Source organism: Haliaeetus albicilla, chromosome 4, assembly GCF_947461875.1.
Source record: "Haliaeetus albicilla chromosome 4, bHalAlb1.1, whole genome shotgun sequence".
In the NCBI taxonomy this organism is placed as follows: Eukaryota; Metazoa; Chordata; class Aves; order Accipitriformes; family Accipitridae; genus Haliaeetus; species Haliaeetus albicilla.
In genome coordinates, this window is record NC_091486.1 from 34,995,138 (window position 1) to 35,014,470 (window position 19,333).

At 48.2% G+C, this 19,333-nt stretch overlaps 1 protein-coding gene across 2 annotated transcripts in view; it reads left to right on the top strand.

Moving 5' to 3' along the window:
* The first annotated feature begins 2,366 nt into the window (after positions 1-2,366).
* TMEFF2 (transmembrane protein with EGF like and two follistatin like domains 2) overlaps positions 2,367-19,333 on the top strand; it is a 132,781-nt gene continuing 115,814 nt past the window's right edge. Inside the window, exons 1-4 of one of the 2 annotated variants that reach the window (XM_069781869.1) lie at positions 2,367-2,888; positions 4,325-4,434; positions 10,538-10,667; positions 13,390-13,416. In XM_069781869.1, the coding sequence (XP_069637970.1) occupies positions 2,699-2,888; positions 4,325-4,434; positions 10,538-10,667; positions 13,390-13,416 (457 nt within the window). In that variant the 5' untranslated portion in view covers positions 2,367-2,698. The remainder of the gene's footprint in view (positions 2,889-4,324; positions 4,435-10,537; positions 10,668-13,389; positions 13,417-19,333) is intronic. The other variant, XM_069781867.1, reaches the window with a different exon arrangement.

Sequence of the window (19,333 nt, forward strand, 5' to 3'; positions counted from 1 at the left end):
AGGAAGAGACGAGAGGGGAAATGGAAAGAATATGATAGTAAATGGAATAACAGAATGGCATGAAAAAGTGAAATAAAGAGCTAAAGGGAAAGAAAAAAATTGATCTGGCACCAGGTGCTCAGCTGGCAGATGCTCTGTAAGCCCACGGAAGGTGAAGGATAACATTCAGTGCAACCACTAGCAGGCAGTAAAAATTAGTATTTCCTTTCTGCTAGGCACTGCTTAGGGCTTGATTAGTCAATAGGAAACAGTAGGCATAGGGATTTGTGTGGATCTTCATCAGAGCCTTAGCACATATTGGAATGTGCGATTTGATACCCTTTTAATTGTAGCAAAGGCTTCTGGACTACAGGTGGGTAGATGAGGTCAACACGGAGAGCGGCAGGTGGGCAGAGCAGGGAGCAGATGTAGATGTATGGGGCAGAAAGGAGGCAGAAGAAAACCTGTCTTATAGCTTATGGGGAAGCTAGATAGGAATTACACTAGCATAAAATATTCCTTGGCTCCTGTATACCGGGCCCCCACGTGAAGGGATGCTAAGCAGTACTACGCGGTATGGATTTGTGTAGACCCCTCAAAGCGTGGTTCCATCAAATACGTCAGCCAGTACTTTTAAAGAGCGAGTCCTAAATCTGTAACTTAGGGGTCGAAAGGGAGGTCACGCTTTCGGGAAAAGCAAACTTCCAGCAGGGCCTCCGCACGCTCATTCGGGACCGCGGGGAAACCCTGCCTATTCCTGCCCGCGGCGGCCGCCCTCGGGCTCACCCCTGCCCGCCCGGGGGCCGCTGCTGCCCCGCCGGAGCCCTCGGGGGTCCCGAGCTGCCCCCCGCAACGAGAGGAGGGGGCAGAGGAGCGGCAGGGCCAGCCTGGCTGCTCGGCTGCTGGGCGCCCGCCCCGAGTCCCGGCCTCCCGCCCGGCGGGACGGGACGGGACGGGACGGGACGGACGGGACGGGACGGACGGGACGGACGGGGCCGGCTGCTCCGGCCGCGGCTCCCGCCTCCCCGCTCACCGGCCCGAGAGGGTGGGCAGCCCGCGGCCGCGGGGATTGAGCGCCCGTGTCTAGAAAGCGCTTCCTGGCTGCCGGCTGGACAAATTGATCTGATTCCCCCCCCCCCCCCCGGTCTAACGCGTCCTTGCCGCGACAGCCGCCGGCCGGCCCATCCCGCCGCCGGCACGGCCGCACGTTAAGTGCCGGGCGGGGGGGCGAGGGGGTCCCGTTTACCTGGCAGGTGTCTGTCGGCTTCGCCACGCCCGGGAGCCGGCGGCGAGAGGCCGGGGGCCCGGAGACTCGCGGAGGAGGGGGCGAAGCTGAGCCGCCCCCACCCCTGCGGCGGGACTGGGACTGGGGCAGGGCCCGGGGCGAGCGGCTCCCAGCACCGGCGGCAAAGCGGAAAGCACCGACCCGGGGGCGGGGGTGTGTGTGCACTGCTGCTGTGCTCCCGCCGCCCGTCCTGGCCGCCGCCTCCCAAAACTGAAGCCCCGGAGAGGGGGAGGACCCGCGGCGAAGGGGGCAGCGGGGAGAGGCGGCTCCCGCAGCCCCGCGGCAAAGCGCCGGCCGGAGGCGGAGGGCGGCTGCAGCCGGGCGGCCCCGCTCCGCGCTCTCCGAGCCTGCGTTAGGCGTTGGGGGGCAGAGCAGCCCTCCGTGCGGCCGTGATGGTGCATTTTTCCTCCGGCTCCGTGGCGGGGATGGTGCTGCAGCACGACAAGCCCTTGGCCGCTGCCTGCCGAGGCCGGGCAAGATTTCCCTCTCTCTCTCTTCTCCCTGCTTTCCCCGCTGTGCTCGTTTCTCCCCCTCGTCACCTCGGCGGCCGTGTGCCCGCTCCAGACCCGACACCCGCGACGGTGTTTTATGTTCCTAACGCCGCATCCGCGCGTGATGAGATACCGGCACCCGGGTGCGCGGCCAGCAACTTCAGCAGCGCCCGGGCGTGCGCCCGTGCGTGGTAGTGCTGGTGGGGGCGTCACGTATGTGCATGCCTGCGCACCCAGGTGAGCCGGCCACCCGCGGCTCTGCGCCGGCCGGGGGGGGCGATGCGCCCACAGGTATGGGCGCGCAGGGAGGGGAGCGGCGGGGAGCGGCGCTGCCCGGCCCCCGCCCCGTCGGGGGTGCCCGCAGCTCAGCGGCGGAGCGCGGCGCGGGGGTCGCCCCGGGGCCCGGGGGGGGGTGCCGAGCGCGGGCGCGGGGCCCCCCGGCCCCCCTCTCGCCGCCACCCCCCGCCCGGCCCGGCCCGGCCCCGGGCGCTGCCGCGGGGCGCAGCAGCACCGCCGGCCCCGCCCGCCGGGCCCCGCATCCCGCTCGGCCAATGGGGGCGGCGCGGCGGCGGCACGTGACGCGGCGGGCCGGGACCTGCTGCTTCCCCCGCGCAGAGGGATGCGGGCGGCAGAGCGGGGCAGGCGGCGGCGGCGGCGGCTGCGCGGCGGCGGCCCCTCCGCGCCCTCCCCCTGCTCCCCGCCGCCCGGCCCCTATGGCAGCCGCTCCCCGCCCCGCCGCCGCCCGCACCCCCGCGCCGCCCCGCCGGGCTCCGCCGCTCGCCCCAGCGTCGCGCCCGCGCTCGGCCGCCGCTCGCTGACCCGCCGCCGCCGCCGGCCGGGGCCCCGGGATGCCCAGCGGCCCCGCCGCCCGTCCCTGCCGCCCGCCGCGCCGCCCGGGGGGCACGCCGCCGCCGCCGCTGCCGGAGAGTTGAGTTAGGAAGTCATGGTGCCCTGGGAGCCCTCCCCGCCCCGGCAGTGCGGCGGCGGCGGCGGCGGCGGCTGGACGCTCTGCGACTGCTGCTGCTGGCTGCTGCTGCCCGCCGTGCTGCTCGTCCTCGCCCGCCCCGACAAGCTGGCGGCCTTCCCTACCTCCTTAAGCGACTGCCAGACGCCCACCGGCTGGAACTGCTCCGGTAAGCACGGGAGCGCCCCGCGCCCGGCGCCGCCGAGCGCCCCGGCAGCCCCGCCGTGCCCCGCCGGGCGCTCGAAGTTGCGCGGGCGAGCCGGGGGAGGCAACTTCGGAGGGTGATGCCGCGTCCCGCTGAATACGCGGGAAGAGAGAAGGCGACAAGTGCCGGGCGCCGGGGCTCGCCGCCGTTCCCGGCGCGGCCGCAGCCCCCGGGCGCCCCGCTGCCCCCCGCGCCGCGGGGCCGGGCGCGGCGGCCGCGCCCTCCGCCGGTGCGCAGCGCCGCGGCTGCGGGCGGCTCCCCGCGGCTGCGGGCGGCTCCCCGCGGCGCGGCTCCCCCGGCCCCGCCGGAGCGCAGTTCCCCGCTTAAACGGGGCGACTCGGCGTGTGGCTGCGGGAGAAGGGGCAGCGGGCAGACGGGCCGTGGGTGCGCATCCCGCGGGCGGCTCCGAACTGAGAGCAAATCCGGTAGAGGGGACGCCGCGCCACCGGGAACCCGGTGCCTGTTCCTTAAAGTCGGGCTGACCTTTATAATGAGTTTCCTATGGAGGTCAGCAGCCGGCCCTTCTCCCACACGTGAAGTAATTCTGCAGTTGGACCGTGATAGCCTTCCGAGGGAAAGAGCGTTATTTGGGGTCACGCGGGCATCGCACATAATACGTTAGGCTGGTGGGGAATTTCCACTGTAAGCCCTCCGCCTTAAACATGTAGCGATACGGTTAAGAGCGCTCGGGTGGTTTTTAAAAAAATGATGGATTTAGATCTTAATGGGTTCGGAGTCCGATATAGCTGTTTTGTTTAATACCTTGCTGCATGCTGTTAGAGTGGGAAGTCAGCTAGCGAAATCTGAAATTCATGCTTGTATTCGTGAACTGAATCTTCAGTCAGATCTGTTGGTTTTTCCTGGAGAAAATGAAGGTAAAGAGCTAGGTTCGCTCAGCGGCTTGTGGGGAACCTGGCACTTCTCCTGTTAACTTAGAGGTGATCAATCTTCATTGGGATCAGGCAGACCATCACGGAAAACACACAGCCTGTTTGTCTTTATTACTGGGGGCTTTGTTGCATCATGGGCTGGAGAAATTCCAATTTGGACTTTTGTCCAACACATTTGCGATCGGATGGGGATAAGTCGATGACATTTCCAACACAGAGCCATGAAATAGCATAATTACTGGGTGACTTTTGAGGACACAGAGTCTGTGAAATAATAGAAAAAAGTGTGTGAGGTAGTGGGGAAGAAGGACTAAGAGAAAGACCGAGGGAGAAACAAGAGAAAAAGTGGAAAACTGAGGACAGGGAAGGACAAAAGAAAATCTGGACTCTATCATTTCATCAGCAAGGTTATTGTGCTGCGTGCATTAAGATGCAATCATCCCGTATTGTTCCTCTTGCTAGACCAAAGCTGACATCTTTTTTTTCTTTTTTTCCCTCTTTACATTTGAGGTTACGATGACAGAGAAAATGATCTCTTTCTCTGCGACACCAATACCTGTAAATTTGATGGGGAGTGTTTAAGGATTGGAGACAGTGTGACTTGTGTCTGTCAGTTCAAGGTAAGAAGATTGATATTTCGTTCTCTAATTTACTAATGAGAATACAAATCAAGGATCTCCCTTTATAACCTATCGCTTGGCAATTCATTTCTCTACGTGCAGAGAAGTTAGAGGGAAAACCTGGCAGCATGTATAAAAGCTGGCAGGAGAACCAACTGGTGTCAAGAAGACATAAGTTTCTCTGGGAAAATGCAGATGCTGTGGCTTTAAATGTCCCTTCTGGTCTGCAGCTTCAGGTTGTGCATTTCTGATTTTTCGTCTCTGCCCTTTTAACAAGGATTTAGAGTCCTTTCTAAATTCATTTCTGATACAGATCATGGCTTATTGTATTCGGAGTTCTGATCTAGTTAAAGAAATGGATCTGTAATGTGCTTATGCAATATTTTCAGGAAGGGCTACATAGTGACAATGCTTCTGCCTGTTTATCTGCCTAGCTGATCAGATTAAGGAGCAATCCCTCTGTTCCAAAATCATGAACTTCCTTTAGGTTTTATATACTTTTAGGGGGGGGCTATTACTGAGTACTAGGGGTTTTCTTTCTCTTTCTTCTCTCTTCCTCTTGCAGCTACATCTAAACCTTAGGCATTCTTAAAGTCAGACGATTTCATTATGAAGGATTCCATTTAATATGTTTTAGTCAACTCACAAAACAGCTGTGCTTTACATAATGACCTGAATAAAAACTGAACAAATTAAAGGAGTTTTAAGCATGTACCAGCACGTGTTGCATGTACGTTTATGTACCTGTGGTTTCTTGCATTTTAATGCAGATCTGTGAAGTTGTGGAACTTGTAACGCTGATTTGAGTGTTTACAGTAGAGCAGGCCAAGTAGTGCACAGTTCAAGATCGTGCACATCTGTGATGATTAAGTTATTATTGAGCTTTGATAGACTATTCGCTTTGAACCATGACAAGTATCGTTTATATTTCTAGAGCCAAATGTGTCTTCAGAGAAAAACCCAAGTGATAAATTCCTTCTTTTAAAACAAAGAAGGAATTCTCTGTAATAAGAACAAGACAGTTGTTTGCAGAAGTGTTTGTGTTTCCCGTGTTGGGAGAGAATTCATATTGACCATGGGTGGGTTTTTTTGTTCCACTTGTAGTTTGCATGCAATCAAAAATTCAATGTGAGAATGCTGTTCTAAGCATTTGCCTTGGCTCAGCATGTGCAGTGATTTAAGGGTTGGTCTGTTTTCTCTTTCTAAGGCAAATCTGTAATGCAGTGAAATGTCTGTGACTCGTCCCATTGCCTGGTGGTAAGCTGGGGCAGATGTTGCCCCATGAGCATGGGGAACTTAGAGCAGCCACAGAGAGCACTTGGGTCTTGTCTTTGGTCCCAGTTCAGTGTTGCCATTTGGCACAGAGCAGTGGACTCGTAGCCTAGAAGGAGCAAACTCAGATGTTACTATCGGCAGGGAAGAAGGCATTGGGAGTGCTGTTTTCCCAAGGCAGAATGCTGGTCCCTGGTGATTCAGAGTACACAAAGCTAAGTAAACCTCTCTGGGCTGTGTTGCCTCCTCTTTGAGAGGTGAACGCTCTATATATGCTGAGTTGAGCAGTTCTGTAGGGGCGGTTGAAACAGATTTAAGGAAATCAGATAATTGGTATATGAATATGTAAATGAGATCAAAAGAATGAGTTCGGCAATGGTAGGCCTGATCGCTAGTAAATGGGTTGAAATTAGCAGTAGTCTTTGGTTTCAGTGGCCTTTGGATCAGGCCCTGTAAACACTTAGAGCTCTTTGTCTTGATTTGAGCCCTCCGTGGAGCCGCAGGGCTAACTGTGACCTTGGAGGGCAAATTACCTGTGGCTGAGCCTGTGCCAGCGCTGCGAAGGGCGGTGCGGTGCCGGGGGCTTCTGTAGTCAAATGCGTCCGCTTTGATACAGGCAGAGCTTGGGGGGATGTTACCTTCTCTTGTAACATCAGTGGACAATGTGACAAGCCAAAAAGATATGCCACCAGAGTAGAAAATTAATTTCTAGTGCGGTGTCTGAGACTGGTCGACTAAGGCAGAGCTGGCCAGGTAATTTATGTCACGAGTAAGGGGCTCCTCCATCAGAATTCAGGTCCCCCATTTAGGTGGCAGCTCTCTGGGGTGATAGTGAGCAAATCAATAGCAGACTCCTCATCACTATAATTACTTTTTATGTTTTCTCCAGAATTTGCCAGGGGCTTTAACTGCAGCTTGAGAGAATAGACAAGGACAGAAAGCTAATTTTGCCTCCATACTGTTGAAAAGTCCTGGGCTGGCCAGCCTGTGTCTTGAGGGGGTGGGAGAGCCAGAAGTGGGGACCAGAGCTGCTGCAATCTTGGTTTGGGTTTTTTCAAACCAGAATCACAGATGCATCATGTCTGTCCAAGCGGAGTTAAAATTAATTTATTTTTATTGGAAAAGCTGAATATGATCAGACTGCTCTGGAACGCCTGAGTTAAGCTTCCATCCCTGAGAGCCAGCAGGCACATGCTAAGAAAGGGATTCATATCAGTTGGCTCTCTTGTCGTAGTCTACTGCAAAATGATGGGCCATTCACTGACTTGTCACAATGAGACCTGTATTGCATTGGAAAGCACCGTGTCCTCTTCCGATCAGTAATGTAGACCCATCCCCTGCTCAGGGCAAGCCCAGACCTGGAGGCAGGCAGGAAGGGAAGGCACTGGGCCAGTGCTGGCTCTGGCGGTGGGGCTGAGCGGGGGAGAACCACCACCCCTTCCCTCCCTGCATAGAGCAAACTCAACGGTCCACCAGAAGGTGCAGAGCTGTGCCAGCGGGCATGGGGTTGGAGACACCGCTGGCTGGGGTCTGTACCCCAGTCTGCCCAAAGCCATAGGTCTGGCAGCCTGGGTTCTCTTCCCTCTTAGGTTTCATGAACATATCTAAAATTATACCTGGTTATTTCCATCAATGTTGCACCTCTTTTCTCTTTAGTCATCAAGACTGTGGACATTCACTGTTTTTTATGTGACGAAGGAGTCCTGTTTTCATGCGTGTTGAATCCCTCACACGCTTCAGTGTTTGTGGAGCTGGAACATCACCTGGCCACCCTGCAGCTTTATGTTATATTTCCAGAATATATTTTTGTGCTACTTGGTTCAAGACATGGGTGGCATTTTGGGAGTAGTTAACCCATGAGAGTAGGAGGAGGTCAAACTTTTAACAGTGTTACCAGGAGGAGGAGTTACGCAAGTTACCATTTTCTTTAGAAAACAAACCTTACTCTTTGGGTGCCCAGCACTGACCCCAATGCTTGCAAAGCTCATTTGTCCCTGGCTGTGAGCACTTGAGGCTGCTAGTACCGACGAAGGCTGCGTTTGACTGATACTTGGCTGAATTGGATATGTCCGTTTCCCTGCTCTACAGCTATATTTTAAAAACGTGTATGTATAAGAGAAGTGGACAGTGGACATGGCACCATGCTGCTGGGTTTAATAACAGTTTTGACACGGATTTCCCCGGGTGCTGGATCAGCCCTTACTTGAGGGATGGAGAATCACTCCCTCATCTATGGCTTGGTCTGTTGAGCCCTAAACCAATGCCAAAAATGTGTCCCTAGGCTGAGGAAACTGACAGTCGATGTCTATTCTCCAGTACTAGCAAGAAGTATTCTATGATGGTGAAGAGCTGCAAGTATTGGATTCAGCGTGGTCAAGTACAAGAGTCTAGCTCTAGCGGGTTAGGAGTAACCTGGTGACTTAACATCACAACCTTCTCATCGGTGGTCTTGTTTTCTTTCCTGGTTAACTTCCACTATGGTTTGCTGGTGGCTTTCAGAGCCATCCCAGCTGAAAGCCAAGGCAGGATCCATCTGGAAGATCTCAATTCTTTTGTTTCTTGTGGATCCTGCCTTTTCCATCCAAATACTCATTGTCCAATGGCAGTGGTGGGAAGAGTGGGCAGCAGATGAAGAAATACACCTTTGTCCAGCACAGTTTGAGAAAGAAAAGGCTGCATCACCTGTGCTCATCATGGAGTACCCTCTACCTCCTCTGGCCAAAGCCAAGCTTGAGTGTGACAGGAGCCACAGGAGATACAGGAAAATTCTGTCAGGAGAGTTAATCCTTCCTGGAGCCCTGGTGTCCCTCAAATGCATTTTAAAATTGCCAAGCTTTGGAAGAAGTTCCAGCCTAGCTCATAGCAGCTCTGTCACTCGTTTCTGTGGATCAGGATTTCACTCTTGATGCTGTGTGCTGTTAATGTAGGGCCGTCTGGCCTTTCAGATTAGCAGCTGAGTCAGTGTAAAAGATCATCTCTCGCTCTGGGCGAAACCAGCAGAGAGTTTGCCACTGTGTTTCTTGGGAACAGGATCCAGCATTGTTTCTACATGTAACAGAGCCTGTTGAGATACTTGGGGCCAAATTCTGCACAGATTGCTCTGGCAAAAAGTCCCGTGGATGACAAGCAGATAGTATGTCTAAAACAAGCATGATTTGATCCTTCATGCTTTAAAAAATTTGCATGATTGTGTTAATTGTCCTGGTTAAGTATTCCAGATCAGCCTCCAGCAATTGCTGTTGAGCTTCTGGATGAAGTTGGCATTTTCTGCTTGAAACATGGCTCAGATTTGGAACATAGTGGTGAAAATAGCATACAAACACTTTTCCATCAACTGTTTAAAATCTCGGCGTGGAGGAGCCCTTCGTTAGGGGCAGAAGGAGAGGATTTCTACTGTTGTGGCTGCTGGTTTTCTTGTTCCAAAGGAAGAGAGCGCTGGGGGTGGGTAGCAGCTTGGGAAGATTTAAGAAAATACAATGCATAAGGAAAATGTCATTTGATTTGGCCCAATCAAAATGTCACTCTGACCAACTATGAATAATTTCTTGGCAGCTGCTCTGTGTGGAGGCCTGCAATTAATGCAATCTATGCGATTGTTTGTGTTAATCACTTCTGTAGTCATTCGCTTTGAAGCATATTTGATGTTTATATGCCTGGAATTTCAGGTCTGCATTTTACATTGTGCCTGGTGAACACACCTCAGACACTTTGTGGCATAATACAGCTAAATAGGAAGCATGATTTCTTTTTAATTTTTACTTGGATTTAAGCAGAGGTGAGCATTTGTAAATAATAATTGTGATCATTCCATTTGTTATAATTAAACAATGAGGCATACCAAGAGTACGGTAATCATGAGATAATCATATCCCTCTTATAATTACCATGTACAGGGTACATCCAAGTATCTCTAAGCCTCAGAGTGTGATTATCTTATGATAACTGCACCCGGTAGGTTGCCCAATTTTCAATATAAAATGGAATTATTTTTATTAAAGTGAGCAAGAGAGGGCAAAGCTGTATTTCAGGGGTAGAGGGAACAAAGCAGGTAGTTTGCAGAGCTGAGCGGGAGTTTGAGCCGAAGGAGGGGTGCATGGCGTGCGTAACTTCTGCACTCTTCGGCACGCTGGCTGAGCTCGCTGCGGTGCTGCTGCTCCTGCACGCTGGCCGCCGCGGGGAGAGCTTGGACCTTTGTGGAGCATCCCAGCCGCAGCTCGCTGGGAACAGACATGTCTCTGCAGAAGGAGGGGTGGGTTTTGATCATAGGTCTCAGAAATTATTTCCCTCTGTCCAATCAGTTCTAATTATAGCTAAGTACTTAAATAGAGAGTTATACACACACAGGCGGACACTTCTGTGTATGCAAACAACTGTCTCTGTAGCTGCCAGGGTGTGTATGTGCAGGAGGAGGAGGGGAAAAGCGAGCCTGTTCGTTACAATTTGTCTGTAGCCATCCAATGGAAATGCATGAGCTGCTATTGCAGATGCGAGGAGCCCTTTGCCTTGTCCGTATTCCTTCCCTGGGAATGCCCCCACCTTGTTCTTGCAGGGGGAGGCCTCTCTGGGGGCACTTATTGAACACTTTGCCCATTCAGATTACCTTTTCCCTCACCAGTTCAAGTCTGGTTTATGCTCCTCTGCCTTTTGTCTTTTTTGAAATCCACCCTCCCTCTCCCCTGGTCGCTGTAAAGGTGAAGAAGAGGGTCAATGCCTCCCTCTCTGTTGTTTCCCCAGGGTTTTAATACTGGAAGGGGGCAGGGGGCACCCAAATGGATGCCGTGCCACCCTGCTTGTGTGACTAACACTGCTGCTCTCTGTCTGTTCCCATCAGTGTAACAATGACTACGTGCCCGTGTGCGGCTCCAACGGCGACACCTACCAGAACGAATGCTACTTGAAACAGGCTGCCTGCAAGCAACAGAGTGAAATACTCCTGGTGTCCGAAGGATCGTGTGCGACTGGTACGTATAACGTACTCCAGGCTGCCTGCGGACCTTGCCATGCCCCTGAATAAAATAACCCGTGGATGGCAAAAGCCATTTGAATCCCTGCTTTGAAGTCATCATGGGATAATTCTTTGCAATCTTAGGCATGAGAAATTGCTGCCATCATTCCCTTTTAAGGAACTAACTTAGTATAGGCTCACAGTCTATGATACAGTATACCCTTGATGCTGTTTTGAACAGTGCAGCACAGAAGTTGATTTCTTTTTTTAATGCGTATCTTGTGCTCCTGATCATCCTGTGTGCCGCATACACTTCTGAGCTGTTACGACAAGTAACTGGAAGCAGATTAAGCTAGCAGATGTCTGATAAATGGGCATCTGGATTACCACAAACCTCTCTATAATCTGGAGAGATAGAACTGGAGCATTATTGCCTGCAATCCAGTTTCTTAGGTTTTTCCTTATGCATGTAGGGCCAGATTTCCAGCTGGTATGATTCAACAGACCACTGGTTGTAATGAGCCCTGCCAGTTTATACCAGCTGAAGATTTGGCCCAAAACACACTCAATGAACAAGTCTGTGCAACAGGGGTTTTTTCTGGACTTCTTGGAAGAATTCATTAAAGAGCATATGTGAAAACTGACTGGTATTTGAGACATCTTTACTTAACTCTGAGCATCGTGAGCTATTTGTATCTCTGCTTTTATGAAACAGCTAGAAAGGTGTATGAGCGAAATCAGTCAGGAAAACTGAGTTGCTTATGTGCAGGAGTTCTTGATGTTTTTCTTTTGTGCTCAGTATCTGTTAGAGGTGGGCAGTGAAGTTAACTTGAAAAGAGCAGGAGGAGTAAGTCTTTGTTCTTGAGAGAGTTCTTTAAACTTAAAGCAGAATTTTCTTCTTGGCTGAGGATGGAGGAGTCAATAAAAAGTGCATTAGACAAACTTTTTGCAGTGCTGTAATTTTGTGTTTTGTACACCTGAGAGAAAATAAACTTCTTTCCCTGGAAATGTTGTTCTTCTCTGAAGCTGTTACCTGACAATTTTCAAGAGGAAGAAAAAATATGCTGCAATTTTTTTGTCTATAAATTGGTATTAAACGGAGCTCAGGCTGACAAAGCCTATTGTGGCGTAGGATTTGTTCAACTTAGTAAATTCTCTCAGCACAGCAACTGGTCTTTTTTGGTTCAAACTTTTTGATTAAAGGGATAATTTTAGTGCCTCACTACATCTTTTCTTAAACTTGCTTGCCTACTGGCAATGGCTGTGTTGGAAGCATTTTTTCTGAAGCACATTGTGGATTTCAGAAAGAGAGAAGGGGAAAAAAAAAGAAGGTGCTTTCCTGAAGTCTTGATCATTTGGGCTCTTTTTCCTCCCCCCAGGGAGGAGGCTCAGTGGAGAAGGTAGCAGCCGTGTACCTCAGGTTTCCCCCGTGGGATGGAGCAGAGAGAGGGTACACAGGACCCCCAGGAGAGACTGGCATGGGTCTGGGCGTCAAAGGGTAGGGGCAAGAGGAGGGACACCTGGGGAGACCTGGCACACCTGGAAAAGCAGTGCTTTCCAGAGCCATGAGGGCACTGTAATGAAGACACCATTCTTTCCCCTTTCTTCAGAAGCTCATTTGGGAAAGCATCAGGACAGAAGGTCAGATCAGGAAAATGCAGGACATGGTCACTGGGAAAACACCACCATTTTCTGTTCTCTTTTTCAGCCCCCTTTTGCATCTGTCCTATGCAGTCTTGCTGTGTAAATCTACCTTTCTAAGCCATTCTTGTGACAGGTTTATTTAAATAAAGGTTTTCCTTTTTTTAACTTTGAGCGATGATGGCATGTACAAGCCAGTTCAAATCCACCAGACCTTGCTGTCAGTAAATTAGATCTAACAGTTCACAGGGTAATTGGATCCCAAAGGAGCCTTTCCAAAGTCTTTCTATTAATCTTGATGCTGGTAAATGGATAACCCCTCTACTAAGGGGGAGGATGGGATGACAACTTTCCTCCTTTCCCTGCAAAAGAAACTCCTCTTGTGGATTATTTTTGGTAACCCTACACGTGTGTGCATTTCTGTGCTTTGCCTTGCTTAGAAAGTTTTGAAATGAAGCTCCTGGCTTGGCAATTTCGTGATGTTGCACTTTCTGAATTTGTGACTCTTGTCATTCCAGCCAACAAAACATCAAGCAGAGGAGAAATAAAGATAAAGCACTCAATTTTGAAACTCAGCAACAACCTTGAGAAAAATGGCATTTTAATCATTTATCTAAAGACTTGGAATAATAATAATTTCAATTGTTTATTCCAACTAGTTATGATCTGATGAAATGTCACTGTTTTGTACAGATAATGATGTGAATTTCTAATTGGTCAGGCCTCAAACAAATGGGTTTTAAAAATTCTCTTTGATGGTGAGGGTTTAGTAGTGGGCAAATGAAGTAACTTTGCACAACTGTTGGGAACAAAGGTTTATCAGTCTCAGTACAGCAAAACGAGTCAGAGGCTTATGAGGACGTTACAGCACTCCAGGGCTTATGTTATTTTAGTCTGATATAGAGACTTTAAAGAAAAAGAGTTGAGACATGAGGAAGATGGCTTGAGTGAACTATGTTCAGATTAGATCTCTATAATTTACACAGGGATGACATCGAATGTAAGGTACACTGTAATACACTTAACAGTCTTGCTTTGCATGTTTACAGGACATACTGTAGCATATGAATACAAATTTCTTTCTATTCTTTTCTCAGATGCTGGCTCAGGATCTGGGGATGGAGGTAAGAGCCATCTTCTAGTATCTCTGGGCTTATGTGTACTCACATTGTCTTTCACAATTTCAGATTGTAAGTGGATATGCTTTGCAGTTTAGTTGTTACACTACGTATTGTCTTTCGTTTAGCTTTTTCTCTGGAAAAAGTGACATTTTGCATTTTAGTCAAGCTGGAACCTAATAATGGCATGCTGTTTTCTAGGGAAATTCAGAAAGCTGTGTAACTTCTAATAGGACTTGGAATTATTCATAGGTTGTGCTAGGAGCTCTATCTCCATCTACTGTTACAGTTGCACTCATTTGTTTTATGTTTAGAGTAATATTTCTTTTGTTTTTAAAACATGAGCCAAACCCTTGGCTCCTCCTCACTGGAGGATTCAAGCCAAATATTTTGTGGTAACAGAGAGCATTCTTTCAAAGATATGAAGAAATGTCACAGGGAAAGAACAATGTGTTTTTTTAAGAACAGCAGCAGCAAAAATGAACGTGGAAATAGTCCAAACCCTTTGCTGCATACAGGGGATACTGTGAAATGTAGGCAAACTTCCATTTAAGTTGGGCGTTGTTTTTTTATTTCTTAGGTGCAGTCATTTATGGAGTTGCTTGTTTTAACACTGGTCGTAGGGTTTGTGACCAATCCTTCTGGGTAGTAGAAATGTTGGGTCTGGGTAGTGCCCTGCCTCGGGGCAGGGAACATGACTTTTGGGAGTTACTTGCATGGTGGGGCTGGTGGGTCAGGTTTCTCTGGGGGCTGGGAGGGCCAGGGCTGGTTTGGTTGGCTGTGCAAGGTTGTCCTTAAGAGTTACCCTCGTTTCTGCCCAAGCCCCCTGGGTAAGCTCTAGGACCCCTGTGGCAGGGGAAGGGCAAGCTCGGCATCAGGCTGGGATGCTGCTGAGGTCCCCCAGCTGGGACAGCCACCAGGAGCTGAGCCAGCTTTCTGCATAAGATGCAGACAGCAGGTCTGGGGTCTTACCCGGTTTGATGGCTGGTCCTGGCTGGATTCAGGTTTTTCAAATACAGTCCTGTCATTTGGCAAGATGTCACCTAGTCCTTGTGTGGTTTTGGTAACCAGTATATTAGAGAGCACAATGTGTAGGTAAAGTATTATTTTTACCTATGAAGTGGTCAACAACATGAGCATGAAGCACTTGCAAGGAACCTAATTTTCCAATATGGGACTCAGGCTGCTCTCTGGAAATCAGGACACTTTGACACGCTTAAATCTGGCTCCCCAGAAACCGCAACCTAAAATATTGCTATTAATTTTCAAAAGTTTTGTCCAGCTATTCCTATTTTACTCTAGTGTTCTTTTAAATTGTCTTTTTAAACTGTTACACGAAAGAAATTCCTAATTCAGTGCTTAACAGAAATCTACGATTTAATTTATATTTATGATAAGGTTTTCATGCATATGGTCAATAAATCAGTTTTCAAGTGAAGTTGCACAAAATTCATCATGTATGTACCAAGGAAAACAGATAAAATTTCCAGTTTGTTTTATAACTGGGGAGGTGGGGGGAAAAAAACTTGGCTGCTTTCTAAAAGTAATGAATACTCAAAAAGCATAGGAATTTAAAAGCATAATTTCTAAACAGTTTCATTTTAAAAGCTAAGGTTGAGAAAACACAAGCAGAACAGGACCTTGGGGACTGACTGGGCAGATAGAAAGGAAGCAGATTTGTGAAGGAGACAGAACCAAGCTGGTGCATGTGTTTAAAGGTCTACAAAACTGCCTTGTATTATCCAAGATTTAGTAGGCAGCTATGGCTGTTCTTAAAGTAAAAAAGTATATTTATGTGCCCTAATAAGCTAAATCCAGCCAAGTAAATGTTGTCACTACATCACTCTTTACTAGACACGGTCTTGTTGTAAAAGCTGTAATAAATTTTGGATGTCATCACAGTAAGTCTTGTAAAATCCACTCCAACAGTCATGAGTGGGATGTTTTCATATGAGAAGCCTGAGGTCTTAGGCAATCTTGTGTGTTTTCTGTTTTTATGAAAGTTTTCCCTTCTTGCGCTTCTTCAGGAATTCTTGGTTAACAAACTGCTAACCAATGGAGCATCATTTTTTGCAAAGCTACAGCCATAGGGAGCCTCGCAGCTGGCCATACCTCTGCCTAAATCAGCAGAATGGGGCTGTGCTGGATGCTGCAAGTGTCAGAGGTGCTGGGTACATCTGCAGTGAGGTACCCGAGATATCTCAGATGCTGGGAGCCCTTAGGAACAGCCATTCTCTTGCTGATTTGCCCAGTGTCTTGCTGCTGTCAGAGCGCCGGCAGGACACGGTCTAGCACAACACTTCGGTATTGCTGTTTGCTCTATGTTGCATCTACATTTGTTGTGTTTTTCAGAGCTGGCAGACTTTCTGGCAAGGTTCAGGTTTGTGTGACTGTTGCGGTCTGTCTTTGGGAGGTTCCTTGCAGCCAGGCAGACGGGAGGCTAGGAGCCCTGGGGGATTGCTGTGGGCATGGGCAGGCTGAGCAATGCCTCCTGGGCGCGGATTAGGAGACTCTGGTTAAAAAGACAAAGAGTGGATGGACTTGCAGGCACCTGTAAAGGCTGATCCTTCAGTCTGAATTGCTGAGGACCATCCATAGCAGCAGGAATCTCTGCCTCTCAGCACTTATAGGTGGAAAAGGATGTTGCTTCTTACCGCAGCCCCTCCATATTATTCTCATGGGTTCCCTTAGTGTTTCTGTATATCGCTCCGCGAGCTGTGAGACAAGGGAACCAGCTTTTCAACAGAGTTGTATCTTGTGGTTGGATTTCTTTGATCTGATAAGGTACACATCGACTAGGAAATTAACTCAAATTGTGAACTACTAGAGGACACCGTGTTTTTCCAGTTCTTGGAACGTGGCAAGTTTCTTGCTTTGAGGTGGTTTCCCCAAGACCAACACCAGTTCAGCTCTCAGTACTGCTTCTCCCTCAATGGAGCTCTTGTCACATGAAATTATAATTGGTTAAAGGGTTCAGCAATTGCTGGGAAGGGGTTGGTGCAATGGACAGACATACACAAACACACCGTGTGGTCACACGAGCTTCGTTTTCTCAGGAAACTGGACAGAGCAGGAACAAGGAACAGTATAACCAGAGGCCATGTTTTGCCTGCCACGTTTCCCTTCCGTGTGTTCCTACCTGGGTTTGCAGAGCGGTCTTCTCACTTCATTATTTAGGAAATGGGGTTTTCTGCTTTCCTGTCAGAGATGCTGGGATCAGAGAGGTCCCAGCTTCTTAGCACATTAATGATCTTGAGGGCTTTCCAGAGGTGATTTAATCCTTCTTCATGCAGCAATAGGCTACCAAAGTCCCCTTATTTGTAAAGTGATGGGGGAATCTTAATCTCATTTGATTACTGAGCCTTCATCATGCACTTTTGGGGATATCCAGTAAATGGGTAAGAACAGTAGGTGTTCAAGTTTCTTACAGCAGAAGACATTTTTCCCTGTAAATGAAGACTAAAAATGCAGAATCAAGAGCAGTTTCTGTGTTTTGATTGCAGAAGCTGAGAGTATGGTGTGGAATTATTTAAAAACCCGTATCACGGAAAGATGCTAATCAATGGCAGAAAGAATGAATGTGAAAGAGTTTATACAGAGAGTAATTTAAAGAGATTCCATTCATTTTCATCTATGCCGTTCTCTAGACAACTGGGTTTTTTTAGAACCCAATGATTCATGTTTTGGTCTTGAGCAGCTTTATAATGAATTCTTGCTCGTTTCCTAGCTTCCTTCAAACAGCGACAAACTCAAGATGCAGTATTTCATTATAGCTCTTAATGTGATAAGAACATCTCTCCTTGGTTTCTTTTTTTTCATTGAACACTTCTTTTCCCTCCCTGCATTATCTGTATTCTTAGCTCTGTTGATTGGCTTGCATTCATAGTCCGATGGATTTACTATGAGTGACTATTGCACTAGGTGTTTCTGTGATCCCCAGCATGGCAGTGCATAAGCACCTATGTTGAATTCGTTTCAGAGCCTCATTCAATTTCCATTCAAGTCCTACTGGCTTCAGTGGGAATTATATGAGGCCCCTGGGTACACAGATCTTATCCTAGTTTGATTTTTATGTTAATGTTTTATGATCTAGATTAAAGCAGAATGAAAAAAAACAAGTCATAATTCAACAATATCATCGTCACCATTTATTTTACAGTAGCATCTAGAGGTGCTAATTGTAAGATTAGGACTCCAGTATTAGGGTGTACCACACTGTGAGGCACTTCTTCACAGTGAGGGAGAGAATAAAATCTGTGAAGCACAGTCTGGATATCCAAGTTGGGCAAAGGCTGGAAGTCGCATGATGCTTCAGTGGCTGAATTGGGAATAACATATACCACTTCAGAGCCAAACCGGCGCTGTGACTTTTGAACCATGCTGTTTGTCGCAGACCCATATGTAATCCAGAAAGAACTGGAGGTTGTTCTTGAAGTTATTCCTAATTTTTTAGACAAACCTGGAAATCAACAACCTTACAAGCCATCTTCTTTCCCCCCCTCTGTCTCTCTCACTTTGTGTGTGTGTTTTAAGGATGAGAGTGGCATTTTTGTTTGTTTGTTCATTCTTTCGATTTATCCCTTTAGTCTTATCCAGAAAAATTGAAGTCCTGCAGCTCTTTGTAGGTGCCAACATGTAGATTTAATGATAGATTTGGAATTCTGGTCTGCCTTTCCTGTTGGCTTAGGGATGTGTGAGTAAACACATACATATTATAAATCTGTATGGAGCAGCAGTCATCTTGAAACACTAACCCAGAGAAAATAGGGAAGAAAAAATTAAAGCTTGGAAACCTAAATTATTTTTTAAGGCAAACTGTAATGCAGCACGTGTATCTTTTTTTCTTTAATCAAAGACAAACGGCTACTTTGACCCAATTGCTTTTATACTTGTCTCCATGCTGGTTTTGTATGACTAACTTGCATTCAGCAGCTCTGCTGCTTTTCTACCTATTTCCCTTTCTGCTTTATTACAAGGTTGATTGATGGGCAGGACTATGCAGAACACAATGAATATTGCTGAAAACACTGTCCTAGCAGTAACACTTAAACCAAAATACACCATAAAACCTGGAGTGTATATTGGTTTGAATGAAGCAGTGTATAAAATTCAATGCTGATAAACACACACATACATGCGTGTTCTCAATATATGGGAAAATACTGGGAGTGTTCTAGTTTAACCTCTGAAAGAAAGGAAATTCATATTTTGAACTACAGAACCTGTCCGTCCTTTGCCTGTGTGTAACAAGTGATAAAGGCTTCTCTCATGTGAATTTAGAATATCTGCTGACCCTGCATGCTATCATCAACTGCAATAAGGCAATAGGAAAGCTTCTTCTACTCTAATTTAATTTGGGAGGTATAATTTAAAGCGGCATCAGAAGGTACAGAATCAACTATAAGCAACGTGCACTGACTGGGTGAATACCTCTGGAGGGAATGTTTAAATCTTAAATGATTGACCTGACTGTGGATGGTCAAATATACGTCTCCTTTGTTAAACAGGTTTTTACCTTGTTAACCTCAGCATGGCACTGAGCCCAAACCAATAAGCTCTTTGAAAGGCTTGGTTTATTAGCTCAGGCTCTTCACTGTCCTAACATGATTACATGACTTCTAGTTCAGGGCTGGTGCACTTCTGACCTATACAAGAGTTAGGTCAGGAAAAGGCAGTTAATGTCTCTTCGTGGCCTTTAAAAATTAGGAAAGGATGAAGTTCCTATGTTTTTGTTGACTACATGAGAAGCACTTGGGCATTTGCAAGTGCTGAACTTTTAGGACTCTGCAGTGGGCATTTTGTGCTGGGTAGGATGCGTTAGAGGTTTTGGAAATCCTAGGAAGTTATGGAAATGGTGGGAAAACCAGCTTTTGGGTTCCTCTCAGGCTCTCATTTGAGCTAAGGACTGAGCTAATTGACACTC